We start from the raw sequence: 27890 nt of genomic DNA on the forward strand, positions 1-27890 counted from the left end.
TTTAGATGGTGACGTTCCTTTGTCACCATCTTATGGTGTTTATATATCTCAACTTGTACGATTCGCTCATGTATGTAACAACGTATTAGATTTTAGCGAGAGAAATTAATGTATTACTGAAAAATTATTACACCAGGGTTTTTGATATCATAAACTAGTCAAAACATTTACTAAATTTTATCATCGGTATAAGGACATCATTCATAAATATAACTCAACATGCAGACATCTTATACGTTCGGGTATTTCACATCCAATCTTTTATGGTAATATTCTTTACAAAGCACAAAAATGTCAGTATTCACCTCAAAAGCTGACAAAACCTTTAAACAGACTTATTAAGAAGGGATATAGTTACGATACTGTTGTCAGGTCATTAAAGATTGCATATTTTGGCTTTAATATTGATTCACTTATAGGGTCTTTGCATCGGAATTAAACACATTTATTCTAAAACCAGTTGTTGGCATGACACGGGTTATGTTCTCATATATTTTATGACGGTATAATACTAAACCCCTAACAGAAGGGATTGTGCCTGATATTTATATGATGAAGACATAATCTTTCAATCAGTTTAATTGAGGTCTGGAGCTGGCATGTCAGTAACTGCTAGTAGTCTGTTGTTATTTATGTATTATTGTCATTTTGTTTATTTTCTTTTGTTTCCTATTCTGACATCGGACTCGGACTTCTCTTATACTGAGTTTTACTGTGCGTACTGTTGTGCGTTTGTTTTTTCTACATTGGCTAGAGGTATAGGGGGAGGGTTGAAATCTCAAAAAACATGTTTAACCCAGCCGCATTTTTGCACCTGTCCCAAGTCAGGAGCCTCTGGCCTTTGTTAGTCTTGTATCATTTTTAATTTTAGTTTCCTGTGTATAATTTGGAGTTTAGTATGGCGTCCATTATCACTGAACTAGTATACCTATTTGTTATGGGGCCAGCTGAAGGACGCCTCCGGGTGTGGGAGTTTCTCGCTGCATTGAAGACCCATTGGTGGCCTTCGGCTGTTGTCTGCTCTATGGTCGGGTTGTTGTCTCTCTGACACATTCCCCATTTCCATTCTCAATTTTATTAGATAGTGATAGAAACATTTGATATGCAGTATCACCTGATGTGCTCCTTTTATGCTACCTGGTATTGATATAAATGATGACAAGTCATCAAGTAAATTGTTTGCAAAGGCATTGACTCGTAAGATGTCTGTTGGAGCCTCTTAAACATTTCTAAAAAAAAAATCTTTCTGAAGTGTGTCCTGACAGGGAGGTAAAATTTCCATTTACAGAAAAAAAATCATCTTTACTCCCTTTTTCACCATGGTTTAAATGTAAGCAATTGGTTGTACTTTTTCCAAAATACAGAGTCCTTGGTGTGTTGTCTTAGTAAATAAATTTATTGATGATTGACTCATTTGATTATTTTTTGTAGAATTTCTTTAACATTAATCATTCATTTACAAAATGTAAGATATAATATATGGATAACAATGTGAAATATGTCACAAAGTAGATCTCAAACTGACCAAAAGTTTAAGATCCCACAGAAAATATTCAACTTGAATGTTTTCACAAGGGAGACTTCCTACTTCAGTGTTTTAAAAGTTAACTCCTTTGTGTTGGTGATTTAGTTTAAATAAGGATTAGGAAGGTAGCTGGAAGTAGTCAATGTCCAATATTTCTTCAAAAATAAGATTCAGGTAGGAAGGTCGTTCTTATCAGTTTAATGGACAAATACTGTGTACTTTGTTAAGATTTAGAGTTGTAAGTGAAGTGAACTTTTAAAAATTTATAGTGGTGAATCTGTTGATTGTACAGCTTTTCAAAATTAGTCTTAACTGATAACATTATTTTGAGCTCACTGCTTAGGTGCTTGAGACAGGTTTAGGTCCTTAGAATTTCTGCTTGGTTTGCAAGAAGTTCAGATCGCTTTTAGAAATGGGATGTTGGACAGTTGGACTGAAGAATTGATACCTATTTTGTGCAATAAGCTCCTACAGTTTTTAACCCAGATCCTTGAAACTTAATAGAAATATTGGATACATATTAAAGGTATGCACCTGCTGTTATTGAAATACTTGAGAAAGATTTTCCAATTATTCCAGACTTGAGAAAATAGTTTTTTTTTTTAAAGATAGGGCCTATTTTGTGTATTAAACACCTCCAGCAGTTTTCTACTTTGACCCCTGACAGTTTGATGAAAGATTGCACACATATTGAAGTTTTGCACCTTTTATTATGAGTGTTAGAGGATTTTTTCCATTGTGCTACACTTTGGAATTTAAATAATTTTCAATATATTTTTAGCTCACCTGGTCCAAAGAAGCAAGTGAAATTGTGCATCTATCATTATGGAAAAGTCCTGTTCTAAACTTTGGAACTTTGCTTCTCATTTTATACACTTTATATTTTCATATACATTTTTTGTATTAAATTGTCATAGATAGACAGTTCACTATTGTTCAAGAATTATTTTGTTCAACACAGCCATTTCAGTCTTTTATCCATTTAAAAGAAAGGCCAATTTTGTAACTATCGAGCAAACAATCACTTTTATTTTGCTGTGTGCACTATCTTTTCTGCTATAGTATAAAGTGTAAATTTTCAGGTGATACTTTTATACTTTATAGAAAACTCCATGGTTAACAAGTTACTTACAGTAGGATAAAAAGCTTTCTGTAAATGTGGAAATACACACCTATACTAACAAATGAAGCAAAAATTAATAACAAAATCAATTTTTTATTTCAGTTGTATACAGATCAGTACAGTTCACCATGACAACAGATTATCCATACTCAAGTAAAATGTCAGATCCCTCCACAGATGAATTCAAACATGCAAGAGTTGATATTACAGCAGGAGTATGTCAAATTCTGAAGATATTTATTCTCTCATTTTTTTTTTTGGAATAGACTATTCTGCCCTTAATGACATGTGTGTGTGTGGTCATTTAAGTGAAAGTCCAGTGAAGAGCTATCTTTGCAAATGAACATCTGAAACCAGATTTTTGCCTATGAACTGTTCCTTTAAAACATATATGGTTTACAAAGAAGGCACTGAGTAACCATGTATAGAGGCAATTTTAGAATTTCATTTACATTCTCAATGTGCAAAAAAAATTTGACATCCATCCATAGTTAAGGGAATAAAGCTTTTGTTTGTGCTGTAGGGAATTAGTATGTTAATCAAAGTTATGCATTTATGACTGAAATGAATAAGGAATTGAATGATGTATGATTTATCTACATAAAAAAATATTTATTACCATTTTGAGACAAAAACTTGCCAATCACAGACTATCCATTGTTAAGATTTTCCATCACCTTCTCTGCCTGTGTGAAACCCGCCTAAGATGTCAGGGGGAGGATACAGCAATTCAAGAGATACATAAGAATCAAAGTCAAATGCAAAAGACAGTGACATTTTTTTCAAAATCTACCCACAGAAAATAATTTCTATTTATGTGAAGGTATAAACAGATGTGTTCCTTTAATTTATTCATGAAAAAAACTGACTGCTGTAACAAATCTAAATGTTGTTTCTTTGGTCATCATGTACAAGATCCCAATGTATTACTTATAGTCTTCCAAATTAATGTATTACTGAAATAATTTAGACTTTTTCTCCTTTTTTTCCAGCTGGATGACAGCTACAGTAATATTCCTGGATTTTTATCATTAACTGTAGATAGATTCTTGTAAGTAATTTACTATAGACTAACCTTTTCCTAAGTAATTTACTATAGACTAACCTTTTCCTAAGTAATTTACTATAGACTAACCTTTTCCTAAGTAATTTACTATAGACTAACCTTTTCCTAAGTAATTTACTAAAGAATCTAAGGTACTTGTATGTAATTTACTATAGACTAACCTTTTCCTAAGTAATTTACTATAGACTAACCTTTTCCTAAGTAATTTACTAAAGAATCTAAGGTACTTGTATGTAATTTACTATAGAATCTAGAAGGTATTCTCATAGTGATATAGACTGTACACTCTAGAACATCATTGTTTAAAAATAAATATTCTTCATGATCAAATACTGTATATTCAGAAATAAATTCAGATGTAATATGATGTTTGAATTAACTAAATGAATATTTGAAGTATTGAGATACTTACTTACTTTTGCAAGTAATATTCTCCTCTAACATGTGAAGAATTGCATAAATTGATAATGCATTACAAGGCTTAACAAAAATGTGCATATAAAATTAAAAAAACTCACATGAGCATTTACAAGTGAGGTTTTTAACATGCATATTAGGTTAGTTTCATATGTACTGTTTTTGCTATTCTCAAAATGCTAACCGAATTTGCCTGTTAAAAACCTCATATGCCGCATGTAAGTTCCTAACATGAGAATCTTATGTGCAACTTTGTTAGCACCATATTTGGTTAAAAGTGTCATAACCAGACCTGTGCTTGAAACAAAACAATAGAAATATAAGAACAATTATATGCCCGCCCAACCAAATGTAAACCAAACCTAGATAATATACATGATATAAGGACAATATAAACAAAATTGGTCCATATTACTGCACAACAAATTTCTGATATGAAAACATTTTAGTTAGTTAAATTCTTTAAGTCAATAATATATGGAAGTTTCATCATGGACAAAATACAGTTGTTTACCTGAGGAGTAATTTAATGTCTAGCTATAGCATACTGTGGATCCATTTACAAGTATTTTCTCCGGAGACCAATTTCCGTGATTGAAGAAAAACATTTTTTTTGTGGATTTAACAAATTTTCATACAACCCTACAGAAAACTTATTTTATTAGATTTGTTGAACCCTTAAATTTGAAGTTAACCTTTATTAAAAAAATTAACACTGCAACTAATAAAGAATCCAGAGTTAATTCAACTTTTAAGATTACATCAACTTCATTAGTTAATTGGAAATTTCTATAGTTTGCCTTTAATATGTACAAAAGCTCATTGACTGTATCCAAGTTTGGACATTAAAACTTGTTGGGAGAATACTATGATCTCTGCAAATCAAAGAAACCAAGCAAGGATTCTTCTGACGAGTCCATAAGGAACTTATTATTGGGGGCTTATTTTTTGTCCTTAACAGTTGGTACTTGTTAACTTGTTCTCTTTAATGAAGCATACAAACTGCGAATGATTTGTATGCCAATCTATTGATCACAACAAACTTGATGTGTTTTGTTTGCAGGGAAAAAACTTAACGGTCGCCCAGTCGCCCATGGCGACCAGAAATTGACCTTGGCGATCTTTTTATTCAGTTGTGGTAGCCCAGGTGGCGAATTGAAAACAAAGTACTCGACAGACGGAAATCCGCTGTTTACCATGGCTCCAAGTGCCGGCTATACTTCACTGACAAAAATATAAATTCAAAAAGAAAAAAAAATCTTTTTAAAATGTATACAGGCAAGTGTAGAGAGTCGTATTGTCGCAAAGTCGCGGTCGTGATAAACAAGGATGTAAAATCAGTGTTTACCTTTGACTAAATATAGTTCACGTTAATTCAGGTCACTGATTGGTCGTCTATTTAAAGTCCGGAAAGTATCATATGTTTGCAAGGATAACAAGAGAGACGTTCCGATGGTCATTTACAATATGAAGCGAAATACCCTGTTCGGTTTTGGCTTCAAGAAAGCGAAGAAATTCAGAGAAGATGACAATAGCATGTTATGAAATAATATCAGTCAAATAAAAGAACGTATAATATATAATGTTGTTGAGAATCTGGAAAACAGTACCTTTTGTAGTTCCCTTTTCAAAGCCCACGTGGTGTCCAGAGAATGAAGGTCAAAAACGAAAGTAGAATATTGTCGACCACAAATAAATAACATTAGTTAAAAATGATTTTAGTTTCCTACTTACTGAACAGTTAACAAAAAAGAGAAAATCAGAGGAGATATCAATTTTATGACAATGCTTTTGAAATACGTGTACAAGTCTTTTGAGAAAAAAGGTGGGTCATTTGTTTACAAATGTACGTAGTTACACCAAATAAATCGATCAAGATAATTAATAAATTAGATTATTAAAGAAATAAAATTAATTTTTCATCGATCATCTACATGTATTTAAGGACAGAGAATTCTTAAGTTGTCTTAAAAAGATATTAAAAAAAAACTGGTACACAGGGCATGAAGATTCCCATTTTGTAAATAATTTTTTTTTATTAAATTTGATTGAAGTCAACAACAAAAATAAGACAAAATTTACATTTTCCCAAGCATCTAAATCACCTCCAGGTATGCTCAGAATGCAGGGTTTTGAGTCTAAAATTTCAAAATTTTCAAGGGGGGGCATGCCCCCAAACCCCCCTAGCAAGTTTATCCCGCTTCGCAGGCTTCACCAGTGATACTCATAGTGAAATAAAGTGGGCTACTAACTTTTTGTCTTGGCTAACTGATTTTCAAGTCTAGTAGCCCAGCTGGCTACTGGCCTTACAAAGTTAAGTTTCACCCCTGGTTTGTGATGTGCTTTATATTAAATTATTAAATTTACATATGCATGTGTTTAAATTCATTTGATGGAATTTAATCTTTTGTTTATAAAACTATAAAACTATAAAATTTATAATCAGTATAACCTGACTCAAAAAATTTTAAACTTGCAGATCTGGTAGTACAGTTGTTCAATATACAGTTGAATTAAATCGAAGTTTGAGCAACAGTTTAATAATTGAGATAGCCAATGTAACTAAAAATATAACACAGATAATTGTGCTAGAGAAGCCATACAGTGTAACTGGAGAAACTTTGGTCAACTACCAAACAACAAGTCTAGGTAAGCAGTTTCCAGGTACAAACAATATGGAGACATTTAAAACCTCTTCTTTGCATGCACGAATCTAATTTTATTAAAACAAAATCATTTTCTTTAATGTGAAAACTATGAAAATGATTTAAAATAGTTTTCATTGTCTTCTTAAACACCACTAATTAATATGAAAATGTTTTTAGTCAGATTTAATTGCAAATTGGAAATTCTGTTGTAGAAATAAAAGATAAATGTCTTAACAGCAAAAACTTAAAAGAAGATAGCACAAAATGCAGAGGCCATCTGTATTTAAAACTTTAAAAATAACATAATTTGGTTACTAACATTTGGATAATAACAGATGTTTTTATGATTAGCTTTTAATCTCTGGCATACAATAATAGGGGCAATGTACTGTCTGTTAGTCCCCTTTTTCCTTCATTGTTTTAAGGTTGTAAACCATAGTTATGGTCATATGAATTTGAAACTTTGTACACATATATAAAATAAGGAGATGTGGTATGAATGCCAATGAGACAACTATCGAACAAAGTTCAAATGAAGTTGATGTAAGCAATTATAGGCAACTGTAAGAAACAATTTACGAAAAACAAATATGACAGACATGAACCAATGATAACCACTGAACTACAGGCACATAAAGAATGTGATTGTTTTAAACATATATGCAAAATGAAAGTTTTACCCAGATTTCATGGTTCATAGAACATGGAAATGTGATGATTTGAAAAAGGCACGGCTTCCTATAGTTTCAGGTAATCTAAAAAAAATTTTAACTTAAAGTTTATTCTTAGAAGTTTAAGTTGTATCTGGTACACACGATATTTACCAAGAAATGTAGATATTTGTTATTCCCAGGTATTATTAAAATGTATTCATCACTGCAAAAATGTGTGAAACAGTGTATTAGGCCAACTAAAATTAATTAGTAGATTTTCATCCAGATTTGTGAAAAAAATGGGGCAGGTGGTAGGATTTTACTTTTTACTTTTTATTTCCTCCGAAACCCTTTTGTGACATGTTTTTCATATGCAAGGGCAATAATAAGATTATATCATGTACATATAAGGAATTCTACATAATTTTTCAAATTCTTAAATAAATATTTCTGATTGGAAACCACTGTTATACATGTAATTGCCGCTTTAGAAACTATTTTTAGTAAATAGCAAAAACGTGGAGAAATGATCTAATTTAGACTTCCTACATCAAATTTATTTTGCTTTCTAAGCTATGGTTTGTAGTGCCCATGAAATGAATCATACACATTGGTATGCAACACAAGTATTGTGAGTACAGAATGAAATTAAAAATTCAAACTGTGTTGAAAATACTAGGGTTGATGCTTCTAAGATTCTTATGCAAGGTGCAAATATAATTACAATGTAAAACAGGAACTTAACCAAAAAGAAAAAGTTGTCTTATGACTCTATTGAGGGGCTGGGGAAAGCTGTTTGTAAAAAAAAAACAGACAGTCTTGGGGTAAATCTAAGGGCTTGCTATAATACATTTTGTACATTGGCTGACTTTTTGTACTCATATATACAGTCATAAATCGCACAAGTTCGTGCTTGAGTCAATTTCTTTATTCCAGTCATGTTTTTTATACCAATGTGTTCACGATTCTTGCGCTTTGGATATCATTCACAGTCTAAATTTCCTGACACAAAGTCATTGTATAAATAAAAAAATCCACGGGTTTCTAATCACTGAAATTTGTGACATACCGCGATTTGCGTTCTTGGACACCGCCTATTACTCATAACCAGAATATGTCGACTTAATCATTTTGGTTAAATTACTCGAAGAAATACGAAAACCGAAATTGCTACAGGAAGTTTATGAATGAAACAACAAAATAATCGGCGGTTACCTGAAACGGTAATGAACAAAATCCGGAAATCGTAAATTTTTCAAAATAAAAAAAATCAGGGCGGTACGATTTCTGAGGGGCCGGTGGGGATGAAAATATATCAATTAATTTTAATTGGCCTTATGTAATTTGAAATGTATTTGTCATACTGCAAATTTTTAATACTCTTCATTTTAATGAAATTATGGTTATTTAGAATATGTGAAATTTGTTTTGATAGATATTCTTAAGAGATATCTGTTTCAAAATAAGAATCCTTAATATTTTCCTTGCTTGTTTAAGAATTACATTTATTTTGTTTCTGTATTTTTCAGAGCCATTAACCTGTACACTGTGTGGATCAAATCATACATGTGTTATACTAAGTATAAATACTTATGAATGCAGACCACCATTGTGTAAGGGATCATAGATTTATTCTTACGAGGAAGCTCCGAGCATGCTCGGAGGATGCTCAGAGCTTTTTCAGTAGGCTCTTCTCTGCAGTTTATGTGAAAATAATTATCATGATCCATTAAGATGTCAATCAAATCTACACCACTTCTATAATAAGGAAAGTAGAGCATTATAGAGGAAGCTCAATTAACACCTGTGTAAACATCTAATCTATTCAAATAAATTTTGCCTGAAATTTTACAAAACTATAGAATAGATTAGAAATTCTTCAACAGTACTGTGTAATGCTTGGAAAGAAATCTCAAGTCTCCACAAAAAGTGAAAGTCATTTAACAAAAAATATACAATTATTATATTTTTAAAATAATCATTTCTTTTTTTATAATAAAAAAAATTCTCAAATTTTATAATTAGATGATATGATTTAAATATAGTTTATGTTATATAATATGCTACATAAAAGTTATCAAGACACACACAACAGTCAGGGGGCGATACTAAACAAGTTATTTTTTTTAGTTACTTATATTAATAGGTATTTTTTGTTTTTTTAAATTATTTGATATAATCTCAATTGTTATTTTATATGTCAAAAGTGGACTAAATGTAGTTTTTAAGAATTTTTATATCATTTCATTAAGTAAAATTAAGTATTTATCCAACTTGAGATGAGTATAGAGAGATTACTTTAAAAATAATGACAAAAATATTACTTTTATAAATTATTTGATACATCTTCGAAAAATTAAGCATACTTACAATTATTTAAGGAACATATGTAATTGTTTTTGATAAAGATTTCAAATTATAAATAACTTCAAGTCTTAATTAAATCACAAAGTTCCATCCATTTATATTTGTTCATCTCTAAGATTTTAAAGGAAAATGTTATTTTAATAGCCCCAAGAGACCAATCTATGACCAAGAAGTGTGGCATCAGAAAGGCAATTAGTGTTTCAGGAGGATTTAAATAGTTTTATACTGCATGGGGAAAATAACCAGATGTGAAAATTTGGTAAAGCCTGTAAAACCTGTATGAATGGACACCTATAGAAATAATATTAACAGAAGTTACTTATTCATGATATATAAGTAATATTTGAAACAACCTTGTTTTCAATATAACTTGTATAGGTAATTTTGAAAATTACTAGTTTAAGTAATGCCCTTAACTAAACAATGGTTGTTTTTTTTTTATATAAAATATTTTTGCAATTTTAGGGGACATGGCTACTAAAGCTTGTAAACAGAGAAAAAAAAGGGGGATAGAATTTGGTTGGTTAATTCTGGTGATGTCTTCTTTCTTATATGCACTGAAAAATTGTTGTTTTATTACTATAGTACAGGACAAGAAAAAACTTTACTCATGTCAAGTATTTCTTTATTTAAAACATAGATAAATTCTGCACATATTTTTGGAAAAATACCAATTAAACAAAGACTGATAGGGGGAAACAATTTTATATTAGATTTTCATTCAAGTACAGGTCAGGATAAAACTTCACTTATATAATTATGCCAAGTATTTCTTTATTTAAAATAAAACCAAATCCGCACAATTATAAAAAAAAATGACAATTAAAGTGAGACGTACTAGAGGGAAAACAATGGTGGTATTACCTCCTCAACTTTTCTTAGAGTAGCCATAATTTTTTTTATAAAAAACTAACTTTGCTATTTTATAAAAAAAAAAAAAATATCATTGTTTTAATAGTTAGGGGCATTACTTAAACAAGTAATTTTCAAAATTACTTATACAAGTTATATTGAAAACAAGGTTGTTTCAAATATTACTTATATATCATGAATAAGTAACTTCTGTTAATATTATTTCTATAGGTGTCCATTCATACAGGTTTTACAGGCTTTACCAAATTTTCACATCTGGTTATTTTCCCCATGCAGTATAAAACTATTTAAATCCTCCTGAAACACTTATTGCCTTTCTGATGCCACACTTCTTGGTCATAGATTGGTCTCTTGGGGCTATTAGAATAACATTTTCCTTTAAAATCTTAGAGATGAACAAATATAAATGGATGGAACTTTGTGATTTAATTAAGACTTGAAGTTATTTATAATTTGAAATCTTTATCAAAAACAATTACATATGTTCCTTAAATAATTGTAAGTATGCTTAATTTTTCGAAGATGTATCAAATAATTTATAAAAGTAATATTTTTGTCATTATTTTTAAAGTAATCTCTCTATACTCATCTCAAGTTGGATAAATACTTAATTTTACTTAATGAAATGATGAAAAAATTCTTAAAAACTACATTTAGTCCACTTTTGACATTTAAAATAACTATTGAGTTTATATCAAATAATTTTAAAAAACAAAAAATACCTATTAATATATATTAAGTAACTAAAAAAAATAACTTGTTTAGTATCGCCCCCTGACTGTTGTTTGTGTCTTGATAACTTTTATGTAGCATATTATATAACATAAACTATATTTAAATCATATCATCTAATTATAAGATTTGAGAATTTTTTTTATTATAAAAAAAGAAATGATTAATAAATATAATAATTGTATATTTTTTGTTAAATGACTTTCACTTTTTTGTGGAGACTTGAGATTTCTTTCCAAGCATTACACAGTACTGTTGAGGAATTTCTTAATCTTTTCTATAATTTTAAATGTCATGCAAAATTTATTTGAATAGATCAGTTGTTTACACAGGTGTTAATTGAGCTTCCTCTATAATGCTCTACTTTCCTTATTATAGAAGTGGTGTAGATTTGATTGACATCTTAATGGATCATGATAATTATTTTCACATAAACTGCAGAGAAGAGCCTACTGAAAAAGCTCCGAGCATCCTCTGAGCATGCTCGGAGCTTCCTCGTAAGAATAAATCTATGATCCCTAAGTTATTATTGTATGAAAAAGTAATTTGTATTTCCATGTCATACCCATTGCAATCAGAGTTTAAGGATTGAAATTAACTTCAAAATTTGTCTGTAAATAAAACTTGTCAGATAAGCTTCTAACTCATCATTATTGGTATCCATGAAACTTCAGACATTAGGAGTAAACCATATATACCATTGGTAAACATTTACACTTTTATAAAGCAAAACAATTCAAAGAAATATCAAATGCAATTCTTTCACCTTTAAACTGCTTCAGTGGTCTCATAATTTGTTCAGTCGGGAATTGAGTTAGCTGCCTCAATATATTTACAAATTAGAGCAAAGACTTGTCTGCTCAGTGTTGTAGTAATGTGTGAGGGTAGGGTGACTATAAATAAGAAGATGTGGCATGAGTGCCAATGAGACAACTATCCATTCAAGTCACAATGTGTAAAAAGTAACAATTATAGGTCAAAGTACGGCCTTCAACATGGAGCCTTGGTTCACACCGAACAGCAAGCTATAAAGGGCCCCAAAATGACTAGTCTTTCTGTTGACATGTGTGAGCTAGCACATGTCAAATCTGACTCAGTTTGTTGGTTAGGTACAAACCATGTAATTGTCCTGACTTTGCATGTAATATTTCCAACTAGTAATTAATCTGTGCACTAGTAGCTAATCAGGCCATTCTGACCACCACTTTTTAGCTCACCTGGCCCAAAGGGCCAAGTGAGCTTTTCTCATCGCTTGGCGTCCGTCGTCCGTAAACTTTTACAAAAATCTTCTCCTCTGAAACTACTGGGCCAAATTTGACCAAACTTGGCCACAATCATCATTGGGGTATCTAGTTTAAAAAATGTGTCCGATGACCCCACCAACCAACCAAGATGGCCGCCATGGCTAAAAATAGAACATAGGGGTAAAATGTAGATTTTGGCTTATATCTCTGAAACCAAAGCATTTAGAGCAAATCTGACATAGGTAAAATTGTTTATCAGGTCAAGATCTATCTGCCATAAAATTTTCAGATGAATCTGACATTCCGTTGTTGTGTTACTGCCCCTGAATTGGTAATTTTAAGGAAATTTGCCGTTTTTATACGACCGCAATAAAATTTTGTCGTATATTGGTATGACTTTGGCGTCGTCGTCGTCGTCGTCCGAAGATACATTGGTTTTCGCACTCTAACTTTAGTTTAAGTGAATGGATCTCTATGAAATTTTACCATAAGGTTCAATACCACAAAAGGAAGGTGGGGATTGATTTTGGGGGTTATGGTACCAACAGTTAAGGAATTAGGGGCCAAAAAGGGGCCAAAAATAAGCATTTTTGTAACTTCCAGACATAACTTGTGTGTTAGTGTATGGATCTCTCTGACATTGTACCACAAGGTTCCATATCACAAAGGGAATGTTGGGATTGATTTTGGGGGTAATTGCCTCCAAATTTTAGGAATTAGGGGCCAAAAAGGGGCAAAAAACAAGCATTTTTCTAGTTTCATGACAATAACTTGTGTGTAAGTGTATGGATCTTTATGAAATTGTACTTCAAGGTTCCATATCACAAAGGGAAAGCTGGCATTGATTTTGGGGGTAATTGCCAACAACGTTTAGGAATAAGGGGCCAAAAAGGGGCCAAAAATAAGCATTTTTCTAGTTTCCAGACAATAACTTGTGTTCAAGTGTATGGATCTCTCTGAAATTGTACTGCAAGGTACTATACTACAAAGGGTAGGCTGGGATTGATTTTGGGGGTAATTCCCTAGAAATTTGAGGAATTAGGGGCCATAAAGGGGCAAAAAAAAACCAAGCATTTTTCTAGTTTCAGGACAATAACTTGTGTGTAAGTGTATGGATCTTTATGAAATTGTACTGCAAGGTTCCATATCACAAAGGGAAAGCTGGGTTTGAGTTTGGGGGTAAATGTTTATGAATTTAGGGCCATAAAGGGGCCAAAAAACAAGCATTTTTCTAGTTTCCAGACAATAACTTGTGTTCAAGTGTATGGATCTCTCTGAAATTGTACTCATACATATGAACCTCCCAACGGTTGTACAATAATCCCGTTTTCAGGGGTCTCCTCCCGACCTCCCGTTGAAGACAAAAAAATCCCGTGTATGAAATATTTCATGAATGAAAAATTTCAGCCCAACATATCTGGTGTAACTGACATTACCTGAAGTTATATTTTACCTGTAAATTAATTAACATGCATAATTATATGGCTTCACTTGTCACCTTGGGTGTCAAAAATACTGGTAATCAACGATTTTTACATCAGGCTGATTGTGTAATAAAACTTTGTATTTAAAATGAATGTTGGGTTACTTCCCTTGATTTATTCAGTTTTAAGTTATTTTCCTTTAAATAATGTAAATTTTTAAAAGAATATAAATAAAATATAAATTGAACAAATAATCATAAAAGGATGGTAATTAAATGATTTTAAATGTCTTAGGACAAATAAAAAAATAATAATTTGAAAATTATTTGAGGGGTCTATACTTCCTTTCAAGGCTTAAATTGAAATTTATCTAATAACTATGACCCATGATCATAGTTTGAATGTGTTACTTATCATGCATTAAAAATCTACTTGCATAATAAAGATTAAAAAAGTAAAATCTCCTTGCATATAGATAAGCAAATGTTCTGATTGCAATGAATAATGGTAAAAAAGATAAGAAATTTTAAAGAACATACTAATAAAGAAGAATGTTAGATTGAACAAGTTCAAAGTTTAAAAAGATAGAGAAAATTTATAAGTACAAGGGTACTATAAACATAATACATTCGGATGGAAAGTTGAAGAAAACACACTTTAACAGACAATTTCTACAGCAAACAGTTACATTTATGACAGAATTTATGTCGATTAAAAACCTTCTGATCTGAGTCCTAATCTCCTGACCAAAATTTCCCAAACTCCTGATCTGAGTTTCACAGTCCATCACATTTATGTGTACTGCAAGGTACCATACCACAAAGGGAAGGCTGGGATTGAGTTTGGGGGTGATGAATCATAAGGGGGTTCAAAAAATTTTGGGGGGGGGGGGGTTTCCTTTTTTTTCTTTAAAATTTTCCATTTTAAATTGGTTATTTCTGATTTATATATAAAAGCAAATAATAATGATATGGTTTGAATAGATAAATTAAAAAAATTTAAGTTCTTAGACCACATTCATTCTGTGTCAGAAACCTATGCTGTGTCAAATATTTAATTACAATCCAAATTCAGTGCTGTATCAAGCTTGAATGTTGTGTCCATACTTGCCCCAACTGTTCAGGGTTCGACCTCTGCGGTCGTATCAAGCTGCGCCCCAGCAGAGCATTTTATTGGTTATTATCTTGAATATTATTATAGATAAAGATAAACTGTAAACAGCAATAATGTTCAGCAAAGTAAGATCTACAAATAAGTCAACTTGACCAAAATGGTCAGTTGACCCCTTAAGGAGTTATTGCCCTTTATAGTCAATTTTTAACCATTTTTGTAAATATTCATCAAAAGGTGAGCGACACAGGCTCTTTAGAGCCTCTAGTTTAGAACTCTTCTAATACAACCAAACCATGCCACTGATCATAGAAAAGTTGTTCAAAATAATTATTTGAAATGATTTCACAAACAAAATAATGATGTGAAATGACTTCACAAACAAAATAATGATTTGAAATGACTTCACAAACAAAATTTTGATGTGAAATGACTTCACAAACAAAATAATGATGTGAAATGACTTCACAAACAAAATTATGACGTGAAATGACTTCACAAGCAAAATAATGACGTGAAAAGACTTCACAAACAAAATAATGACGTGAAATGACTTCACAAACAAAATAATGATGTGAAATGACTTCACAAACAAAATAATGATGTGAAATGACTTCATAAAAAAATTAAGGAAGTGAAATGACTTCACAAGCAAAATAATGATGTGAAATGACTTCACAAAAAAAATAATGATGTGAAATGATTTCACAAACAAAATAATGATGTGAAATGACTTCACAAACAAAATAATGATGTGAAATGAATTCACAAACAAAATACTGATGGAAAATGACTTCACAAACAAAATAATGACATGAAATGACTTCACAAACAAAACAATGACATGAAATGACTTCACAAACAAAATAAAGATGTGAAGAAGTGATACAGCCACTAAATACAAAAGAGAAAACACAAATAAGTAAAAACACAAAACAAGTAAAAAAAGGCTGCCCTATATTAAGACCTAAAAGGTCTTTGTCAGGGAATGTTTAAAAAAAAGAAATGAAACATCCAGATCATTTAAGGATATAGTGATAACTCGGAGTTCATGAAATCTTTCTTCCTGGTGCTCCTTAATGGAAATCTGCAGGTCCTCATTATTATTTCTATTGCAAAATACCAAAATTATGCCAGTCCTTTTGCAAATTTTGGTGGTCAGGCCATTCTGACAACCACTTTTTAGCTCACCTGACCCTTCGTTAGCTTTTTACAAAAATCTTCTCCTCTGAAACCACTGAGCCAAATTTAACCAAACTTGGCCACAATCATCATTAGGGTATCTAGTTTAAAAAATGTGTCCGATGACCTCGCCAACCAACCAAGATGGCCGCCATGGCTAAAAATAGAACATAGGGGTAAAATGTAGATTTTGGCTTATATCTCTGAAACCAAAGCATTTAGAGTAAATCTGACATAGGGTAAAACTGATTATCAGATCAAGATCTATCTGCCCTGAAATTTTCAGACAAATCTGACATCATATTGTTGGGTTGCTGCCCCTGAATTGGTAATTTTAAGGAAATTTTGCAGTTTTTGGTTATTATCTTGAATATTATTATAGATAGAGATAAACTGTAAACAGCAATAATGTTCAGCAAAGTAAGATCTACAAATAAGTTGGCATGACCAAAATTGTCAGTCGACCCCTTTAGGAGTTATTGCCCTTAATAGTCAATTTTTAACAATTTTTTGTAAATTTTTGTAATCTTTTACAAAAATCTTCTTCTCTGAAACTACTGAGACAAATTAATTTAACCATACTTGGCCATAATCATTATTAGGGTATCTAGTTTAAAAAATTTGTCCGATGACCCCGCCTTCCAACCATCATGGCCAACTTGGTTAAAAATAGAACATAGGGGTAAAATGCAGTTTTTGGTTTATATCTCTGAAACTAAAGCATTTAGAGCAAATCTGACAGGTGGCAAAAATGTTCATCAGATTTAGATTTATCTGCCCTGAAATTTTCAGACTAATCCGACAACCCGTTGTTGGGTTGCTGCCCCTGAGTTAGTAATTTTACAAAACTTTTGCAGTTTTTTGTTATTATCTTAGATATCATTATAATATCTAATATCTAATACTATTAATTATGATTTTAACCTTATTTTACATGATTTCCAAAGCATCAGTAAATACAGGTGAGCGACACAGGCTCTTGAGAGCCTCTAGTTTAGAACTCATCATCATCATAGAAAAGTTGTACTATTTACAGCTTATTTTTCTTGATCATATATTTGTGCATAGAAGACATATCTCATTTTATTCACCATCTGAAATATTATATATATAAATTTTGTAGCTGAAATAGAGAGTAGGTCATTATATATGGAGGTCACACTACAGAAAACTTTCAACTCAAATTATGGAAATAAACTGCATTTAGATTATGCTGCATACGAAGAAGATGTAGAACAAGCAGTAAGTAGTTTTACCATGTTGTAACCAATCAGATATATCTAAGCAGTTCTCACCTTGAAAAAGGGAGAGAAAAAACCAAATTTGATTTCAGTCATTCCTCACCTGGAAATATTGTAGGAATTCAAAAAATTCTGAAATCCTGCATTTCTAATGCTTTAAGAAACCTGTTTATAAAATTTAAGGTTAATAACCTTTGGCAATTCTTTGTAGGATTAGGAAATTCTTGTATACTTTTTGAAACATTAGTAAAAGGAAAGCTTTTTGGCCTATGATTAAAGCATCAAGTTACTGTGCATGACTTAAAACTTTTTCAAATGTTTGTAAGTAAGGCTACCGGTATTTGTTTTTAACTGTTCCAAACCTTAAATTAATGTGTTATATACAGTCAATCAAAAGTACATGGTTACTTCTTCTCTGTCATCTGATATCTTCCTTTAGTACAAACTCTTTTGTGGTCAATTTAAACATGCCCAGGTAATTTATTTGTAAGGAAAATCTTGCATTTTCCCTCAAAAGTTTTTAATTAACTTTTTATTGCAATTTTTAATTTGATTTTTCATATATCTTCAGTTTGCAGCAGTGATGATTGGTGTAGAAGATATCCAGTACTTAAATGTAACAGATTTTAGGTAATGTACATATAAATATCATTTGACCTAAAAAAAATTAAGGACTGTTTTTAATAAATTATTGAAAACACTTTAAAAGATCCTTATTAAAAGTAGTAATTTTGTAATGATCATGGATTTTTATTTTTGTTTGGTTTGACTTTGGTAAATGTAAACTGTAAGTTAATATTTTGCAAATAAGCCTGTTAATTTTTAACGGTAATAATGTCCGGTAAAAGTCCGGCTGGGCAAAGCATGAAACGGTCATCTACTTTTCAGTTTTCAAGGCTTTCTTAAGAGATGGTCATTTTAACATAATTCACGATCTTTTTGACCCAACCTTTTGCCTTTAACAGCCACACATTTCCGGTCATAAAAGTGACATGATCATTAAGTACTATCAAAACAACCCCTACCTTAATACCTTCTCATTTTAATCAAGGCTAATTAGTTGTCGAACAGCTGAAATTTACCTGTTCAAGGTGACAGGTTAACTATTTTGAACTGGACATTAATCGGTCTATTCAAAGTTATTTTCTTACATTTCAGCGGTTTGCATCTAATTAATTTAGTCAAAAAGATTTAAATTTTCAGAAATACGTTTACAAATATGATTTGTTGAAAAAATTAAAAAGGTGAAAATGAAAAAATCGTCATAACCACGTTGTTTAAACCAGAGACATATCTCTGTTTGAACTAGCACATATGTGTGCAGGTGTGAAATTTAATTATGCATCCTAATTTCTTCAAAAAATGGTTAAATTGTCATTGATACCTTTATCTCACGTTTATTTCGAATATTTTCTTGAAGAAATAACGTAGAAAGAGCTACTTACACTCATTCATGCTTTGCAAACTTACACGGAATTTACGTATCTGTCTCTGGTCCATGTTTTACCATTGTCAAGATAACATCTGGTATTAGATTTAAAAACGAAAGTAAAGTTTTTGACAACGTTATTTTGCACAAATAAAGAGTCTAAGGCAGATATGAGTACGCTGATGTTGCACACTTCGAATGATGCACTGCCAATTTAACAGTTTACGTCAGAACTTCAAATTTGAATCAAAGAAAGTTTAATATCGTTTTTATACGCCCGTTTACGGGACGTATTATGGTTTTTTAATGTCAATCATTGGGATGGCCAACTCGGCAACTGATTACCATAATTGCCTTTTGTTTATTTAGTCTTAAGGGATTAAAATCGGGATAATATATAAAATGTCCAGCTGGCTAAAATAATTTTGGAAGCCCTGCTATGCATCTTTACAATCGAATTTGAGATATCTGCTGAATATCTAGTGAATGGTTCAACATCAACACTTTTATCACTAGGTTATGATAATGACAATGAAATATTAGTACAAACATAGGTTGCATCTTATTTTGACACTCTGTTTTGTGGTTTAAATATTATGGACCTTTATAATGCAGCAAAAAGACATATTACACCCCACTATTTTTGCAATCACCTTTTCTGTCTATTCATTTGTCCAACAAATATTTTCATCTAACTTTTCTCGAGTATTACTGGACAGAATATCTTCATGTTTGTTGAAAAGCTTGACAATGACAAGTTGTAATGTGTAAGCTCTTTTCAAATCTATCAGTCACCTACTTCCTTTTTTATGCCCCTGCTGTAGGTGAAGGGGGCATTAAGTGTTACCCTTGACCTTCCGTCTGTCTTTCCGTCCATCCCATTTTCGTTTCCGCACTCTGATTTAAGTTTGCCTCATGCAAATTTTATGAAACTCATACACAATGCTACGAACCAAAACTCATAGACAGAATTCGAATTTGGTCAGCCAGTTATTTACCTTTCTAGAATTATGCCTCTTTATAACTTGGAAAATTTCAAAAAAATGTTTTCGTTTCCACACTCTTTCTTAAGTTTTCCTCATGCTAATTTTATGAAACTTGTACACAATGATCAGAACCACAATACGCAGACAGAGTTTCGAATTGGGGCTGGGAGACATTTACCGTTCTAGAGTTAAACCCCTTTTTAACTTGGAAAATTGCAGATTTTTCAGTTTCCTAACTCTAACAAGTTTTTCACGTCCCAATTTTAGGAACCTCATACACAATGCTTAGAACTACAACACACAGACAGAGTTCGAATTCGGACACTGAGTCTTTTACTGTTCTAAGAGTAATGCCCCTTTTTAATTTGGAAAATTGCTATGCTTGAGCGGGGACATTCGTGTCCTCAGACACATTCTTCTTTTATCTGATAATGTGAATTACTTCTTTCTCAGCCCAATAACTTGTAGTATTCTTCATTTAAGTTACTTAAATCATATTTCAATTCCTTTTCTTGAAACACTAAACACGGGTCCAAGTTTTCAAATCTGTCAGTCACCTACTTCCTTTTTTGGCCAGGTTAGACAAAGTCCAAAACCAGCTAATAGTAAGGTGATGTTGAGCAGGTTGGCAGGTGGGTACCTAGTTAGTTTAATCAACTCCTACAGTTTTCAACCCATATCCATAAACTACATACGTTGAAGTTGTGCACCGCTATTATGGAAATGTTTTAGTAAATTTTTCTTATTTTTCCAGACTTAGGACCTAAGTCATTATTCAGCAAAATTTATGAAAGAGGCTACATCTCCAGTGTTTAAGAAACATTTTGCGCAACCCTGCCATTTGAGTCGTTGATCTATTTTTCTGATAAATTGGATTACTTCTTTCTCAGCCCAATAACTTTTAGTATTCTTCATTAAAATTAATAAAATATTATTTCAATTTTTTATACAACCGCAAAAAAATTTGTGTGGTCGTATATTGGTATGACGTTGGCGTCGTCGTCGTATTCGTCGTCCGAAGACACATTGGTTTTTGCACTCTAACTTTAGTTTAAGTAAATGGATCTCTATGAAATTTTACCACAAGGTTCAATACCACAAAAGGAAGGTTGGGATTGATTTTGGGGGTTATGGTATCAACAGTAAAGGAATTAGGGGCCAAAAATAAGCATTTTTGTAACTTCCAGACATAACTTGTGTGTTAGTGTATGGATCTCTCTAACATTGTACCACAAGGTTCCATATCACAAAAGGAATGCTGGGATTGATTTTGGGGGTAATTGCTTCAAAATTTTAGGAATTAGGGGCCAAAAAAGGGGCAAAAAACAAGCATTTTTCTAGTTTCATGACAATAACTTGTGTGTAAGTGTATGGATCTTTCTGAAATTGTACTACAAGGTTCCATATCACAAAGGGAAAGCTGGAATTGAGTTTGGGAGTAATTGCCGAAACGTTTAGGAATTGGGGGCCAAAAAGGGGCCAAAAATAAGAATTTTTCTAGTTTCCAGAAAATAACTTGTGTTCAAGTGTATGGATCTCTCTGAAATTGTACTGCAAGGTACCATACCACAAAGGGAAGGCTGGGATTGATGATGGGGGTAATTGCCTCAATATTTTAGGAATTAGGGGCCTAAAAGGGGCAAAAAACAAGCATTTTTCTAGTTTCAGGACAAAAACTTGTGTGTAAGTGTATGGATCTTTCTGAAATTGTACTACAAGGTTCCATATCACAAAGGGAAAGCTGGGTTTGAGTTTGGGGGTAATTGCATTAAACGTTTAGGAATTTGGGGCCAAAAAGGGGCCAAAAAACACATTTTTCTAGTTTCCAGACAATAACTTGTGTTCAAGTGTATGGATCTCTCTGAAATTGTACTGCAAGGTACCATACCACAAAGGGAAGGCTGGGATTGAGTTTGGGGGTGATGAATCATAAGGGGGTTCAAAAAATTGGGGGGGGATTTTTTTTTTTTCCTTTTTTTTCTTTTTTTCCTATTTTTTCTTTTAAAATTTTCCATTATAAATTGGTTATTTCTGATTTATATTTAAAAGCAAATAATAATGATATGGTAGGAGATACACACCAAACAGGATGTGTAAATTATTATATAATAAGTATTGTGCAATAGCAAGAAATTTTCAATTGCACAGTATTGCACAATAGCAAGAAATCTTCAATTGCACAGTATTGCGCAATAGCAAGAAATCTTCAATTGCACAGTATTGCGCAATAGCAAGAAATATCCAATAGCACAATATTGCGCAATAGCAAGAAATTGTCAATTGTATAGTATTGCGCAATAGCAAGAAATATTTAATTGCACAGTATTGTGCAAATGAAGATACTTCGTATAAATTACTTATTTCTTGACCAATTTCAATGGGGTTTTATTCTTGAATTCTTGGGGTTCTTTAATATGCTGAATCTAACCGTGTATTTAGTTTTTGGATTTTGGGCCAAGTTTTTAAATTGGTCCACATTGAGGTCCAAAGGGTCCAAAATTAAACTTTGTTTGATTTCATCAAAAATTGAATTATTGGGGTTCTTTGATATGCCGAATCTAACCGTGTATTTAGATTCTTAATTTTTGGTTCCGTTTTCAAATTGGTCTACATTAAGGTCCAAAGGGTCCAAAATTAAACTTAGTTTGATTTTAACAAAAATTGAATTCTTAGGGTTCTTTGATATGCTGAAACTAAACATGTATTTAGATTTTTGATTATGGGCCCAGTTTTCAAGTTGGTCCAAATCGGGGTCCAAAATTAAACTTTGTTTGATTTCATCAAAAATTGAATTCGTGGGGTTCTTTGATATGCTGAATCTAACCATGTATTCAGATTTTGGATATTGGACCATAATAGTTGAATGTCCAATTTATATGTTTAAGTTCTTAGACCACATTCATTCTGTGTCAGAAACCTATGCTGTGTCAAATATTTAATCACAATCCAAATGCAAAGCTGTATCAAGCTTGAATGTTGTGTCCATACTTGCCCCAACTGTTCAGGGTTCAACCTCTGTGGTCGTATCAAGCTGCGCCCTGCGGAGCATTTTATTTTATCTTGAAACGCTTAACACAGGTTCAAGTCAAATTTGACATGGGTCTCAAATTAATATGAAATAACTTAACCAATATATTTTTTGAATATATGAAAATGTTTCTTACTTTTATTTCCAGACATCACACAGATGGAGTGACAACTAGCCTTGTTGTAATATTTAACACCATTGCTAATAAGACCTTACAGTATGATAAAGTGTTGAACATCTTGGTTAAGATAGAAACCAAGGATAGATCCTGTGTAGACATCGTAGATACATGCATTGCTTTATATGGAAGTATCTCATTAGGCAACACAACCACAGCATTAGGTAAGGTCATATAGAAAACCAGTTTGTTGAAAATTTCAACATGTTTTTACCATAACAGTTACAAGAATTTTGTCAGCTTGGGAAATCATTGATTGTTCATTTTATTGTCAATCCTAATACGATCAAGTATTCATTAATTTTTTTTTTCATCATTTTTTGTTGGAAGTTCAATTTGAATTTAAAACTTGATTTTTCATCAGCTTTTTATACGACCGCAAAATTGAAAATTTTTTGGTCGTATATTGGTATGACGTTGGCGTCGTCGGCGTCGTCGTCGTCGTCGTCGTCGTCCGAAGACACATTGGTTTTCGCACTCTAACTTTAGTTTAAGTGAATGGATCTCCATGAAATTTTACCATAAGGTTCAATACCATGAAAGGAAGGTTGGGATTGATTTTGGGGGTTATGGTACCAACAGTTAAGGAATTAGGGGCCAAAAAGGGGCCAACAATAAGCATTTTTGTAACTTCCAGACAATAACTTGTGTGTAAGTGTATGGATCTCTCTGACATTGTACCACAAGGTTCCATATCACAAAGGGAAGGCTGTAATTGATTTTGGGGGTAATTGCCTCAAAGTTTTAGGAATTAGGGGCCAAAAAAGGGGCAAAAAACAAGCATTTTTCTAGTTTCATGACAATAACTTGTGTGTAAGTGTTTGGATATTTCTGAAATTGTACTACAAGGTTCCATATTACAAAGGGAAAGCTGGAATTGAGTTTGGGGGTAATTGCCCGAAACGTTTAGGAATTGGGGGCCAAAAAGGGGCCAAAAATAAGCATTTTTCTAGTTTCCAGACAATAACTTGTGTTCAAGTGTATGGATCTCTCTGAAATTGTACTGCAAGGTACCATACCACAAAGGGAAGGCTGGGATTGAGTTTGGGGGTGATGAATCATAAGGGGGTTCAAAAAATTTGGGGGGGGATTTTTTTTTTTTCTTTTTTTTTCTTTTTTTCCTTTTTTTTTCCTTTTAAAATTTTCCATTTTAAGTTGGTTATTTCTGATTAATATTTAAAAGCAAATAATAATGATATGGTAGGAGATACACACCAAACAGGATGTGTAAATTATTATCTAATAAGTATTGTGCAATAGCAAGAAATTTTCAATTGCACAGTATTGCACAATAGCAAGAAATCTTCAATTGCACAGTATTGCGCAATAGCAAGAAATCTTCAGTTGCACAGTATTGCGCAATAGCAAGAAATATCCAATAGCACAATATTGCGCAATAGCAAGAAATTGTCAATTGTACAGTATTGCGCAATAGCAAGAAATAATCAATTGCACAGTATTGTGCAAAAGAAGATACTTCGTATAAATTGCTTATTTCTTGATCAATTTCAATGGGGTTTTATTCTTGAATTCTTGGGGTTCTTTAATATGCTGAATCTAACCGTGTATTAAGTTTTTGGATTTTGGGCCCCGTTTTTAAATTGGTCCACATTGAGGTCCAAAGGGTCCAAAATTTAACTTTGTTTGATTTCATCAAAAATTGAATTATTGGGGTTCTTTGATATGCCGAATCTAACCGTGTATTTAGATTCTTAATTTTTGGTTCTGTTTTCAAATTGGTCTACATAAAGGTCCAAAGGGTCCAAAATTAAACTTAGTTTGATTTCAACAAAAATTGAATATATGGGGTTCTTTGATATGCTGAATCTAACCATGTATTTAGATTTTTGATTATGGGCCCAGTTTTCGAGTTGGTCCAAATCGGGGTCCAAAATTAAACTTTGTTTGATTTCAACAAAAATTGAATATATGGAGTTCTTTGATATGCTGAATCTAACCATGTATTTAGATTTTTGATTATGGGCCCAGTTTTCAAGTTGGTCCAAATCGGGGTCCAAAATTAAACTTTGTTTGATTTCAACAAAAATTGAATATATGGGGTTCTTTGATATGCTGAATCTAACCATGTATTTAGATTTTTGATTGTTGGGCCCCGTTATCAACTTTGTCCACATTGAGATCAAAAGGGTCCAAAATTAAACTTTGTTTGATTTCATCAAAAATTGAATATATGGGGTTCTTTGATATGCTGAATCTAACCATGTATTTAGATTTTTGATTATGGGCCCAGTTTTCAAGTTGGTCCAAATCAGGGTCCAAAATTAAACTTTGTTTGATTTCAACAAAATTGAATATATGGGGTTCTTTGATATGCTGAATCTAACCATGTATTTAGATTTTTGATTATGGGCCCAGTTTTCAAGTTGGTCCAAATCGGGGTCCAAAATTAAACTTTGTTTGATTTCAACAAAAATTGAATATATGGGGTTCTGTAATATGCTGAATCTAACCGTGTATTAAGTTTTTGGATTTTGGGCCCAGTTTTTAAATTGGTCCACATTGAAGTCCAAAGGGTCCAAAATTTAACTTTGTTTGATTTCATCAAAAATTGAATTATTGGGGTTCTTTGATATGCCGAATCTAACCGTGTATTTAGATTCTTAATTTTTGGTTCCGTTTTCAAATTGGTCTACATAAAGGTCCAAAGGGTCCAAAATTAAACTTAGTTTGATTTTAACAAAAATTGAATTTTTAGGGTTTTTTGATATGCTGAATCTAAACATGTATTTAGATTTTTGATTATGGGCCCAGTTTTCAAGTTGGTCCAAATCGGGGTCCAAAATTAAACTTTGTTTGATTTCAACAAAAATTGAATATATGGGGTACTTTGATATGCTGAATCTAACCATGTATTTAGATTTTTGATTTTTGGGCCCTGTTATCATTTTTGTCCACATTGAGATCAAAAGGGTCCAAAATTAAACTTTGTTTGATTTCATCAAAAATTGAATTCTTGGGGTTCTTTGATATGCTGAATCTAACCATGTATTTAGATTTTGGATATTGGACCATAATAGGTGAATGTCCAATTTAAAATTTTTAAGTTCTTAGACCACATTCATTCTGTGTCAGAAACCTATGCTGTGTCAAATATTTAATCACAATCCAAATTCAGAGCTGTATCAACCTTGAATGTTGTGTCCATACTTGCCCCAACTGTTCAGGGTTCGACCTCTGCGGTCGTATCAAGCTGCGCCCTGCGGAGCATTTTATTGTAAAATTACAATAAAAATTAAGAAAGGTAGATCCCAGTGTTTGATACTGTGTTATCACCATGTTTGGCATAGTAATCAGCAAAATCAGTGCAGAAAACTGTTTTCAATTTACAACAACCCTGGCTACTTTGTAGGGGGTTGGGAATATGGTTTTTGACCTGTCCATCATTTTTAAGTTTTCCAATGCTAGTTCAAATACTTTATATCCAATTGCAACCTTACTTGGATATATTTTCATATATAATGAGAGGAAGATCCTAATTGATTTTGAGGTCATCACATCAAATGTCAATTTCATTGTTACTTGAAATAGATTGAAATTTATTATACCCCTTGCAAACAAAGTTTAGAGGGGTATATGACAATCACCATGTCCGTCTGTCTGTCTGTCCATCCGTCTGTCCAGTTTTATTTCCAGCGCATTACTTTTGCATAATTGATATTAAGTTGATCAAACTTGGTATGCAGATACATTACGGGCTAGGGGTGTGTCATATACCAAAGTCTGGTCAATCTGACCTGGACTGCCCTAACTACTTTAAAAACTTGTCAAATTCGTACTGGCTCATAACGTTTGTACAGTTGAAATTAAATTAACCAAAATTGTATTCCGTTACATCATGGGGTTTGTGGTGTGGAATATACCAAAGACGTTTGACCTCTATAATACTGTAAATTCAGAAATTAATGCGTGCATTTATTATTGCGATTTTGTCATTTTAGACTAAAATGCAATTTTAATTTTTGCGATATTCAGAAAAATCCTGTTTGATTCATATAAAAAATTTCAAACTGCGAGTTTTAATTATTGCGATGATAACCCTGTCGCATTTTTCGCAATAATAAAAACATCGCAATAATTTCTGAATTTACAGTAGTTAAACATTGCCCACAGGGCCAAGTGAGCTTTTCTCATCCTCAGATGGCGTACGTCGTCCGTCGTCGTCGTTAACTTTTACAAAAATCTTCTCCTCTGAAACTACTGGGCCAAATTTGACCAAATTTGGCCACAATCATCATTGGGGTATCTAGTTTAAAAAATGTGTCTGTCGGGTGACCCGGCCAACCAACCAAGATGGCCGCCATGGCAAAAAATAGAACATAGGGGTAAAATGTAGATTTTGGCTTATATCTCTGAAACCAAAGCATTTAGAGCAAATCTGACATGGGTAAAATTGTTTATCAGGTCAAGATCTATCTGCCCTGAAATTTTCAGATGAATCGGACAACCCGTTGTTGGGTTGCTGTCCCTGAATTGGTAATTTTAAGGAAATTTTGCCGTTTTTAGCTCACCTGGCCCAAAGGGCCAAGTGAGCTTTTCTCATCACTTGGCGTCCGTCGTCCGTCGTCGCTAGCTTTTTACAAAAATCTTCTCCTCTGAAACCACTGTGCCAAATTTAACCAAACTTGGCCACAATCATCATTCGG

At 32.3% G+C, this 27890-nt stretch overlaps 1 protein-coding gene across 1 annotated transcript in view; it reads left to right on the plus strand.

Annotated features, from left to right (window-relative positions):
• Positions 1–27890, plus strand: part of LOC127728000 (mucin-16-like) — a 295239-nt gene that overhangs the window by 238446 nt on the left and 28903 nt on the right. The window contains exons 43-49 of the mRNA XM_052235153.1: positions 2751–2863; positions 3641–3699; positions 6611–6780; positions 8962–9045; positions 17488–17606; positions 18177–18235; positions 23197–23390. Coding sequence (XP_052091113.1) covers positions 2751–2863; positions 3641–3699; positions 6611–6780; positions 8962–9045; positions 17488–17606; positions 18177–18235; positions 23197–23390 — 798 coding nt within the window. The remainder of the gene's footprint in view (positions 1–2750; positions 2864–3640; positions 3700–6610; positions 6781–8961; positions 9046–17487; positions 17607–18176; positions 18236–23196; positions 23391–27890) is intronic.

The sequence above is a fragment of the Mytilus californianus genome, unplaced genomic scaffold (assembly GCF_021869535.1).
Source record: "Mytilus californianus isolate M0D057914Y unplaced genomic scaffold, xbMytCali1.0.p SCAF_2, whole genome shotgun sequence".
NCBI classification, from domain to species: domain Eukaryota; kingdom Metazoa; phylum Mollusca; class Bivalvia; order Mytilida; family Mytilidae; genus Mytilus; species Mytilus californianus.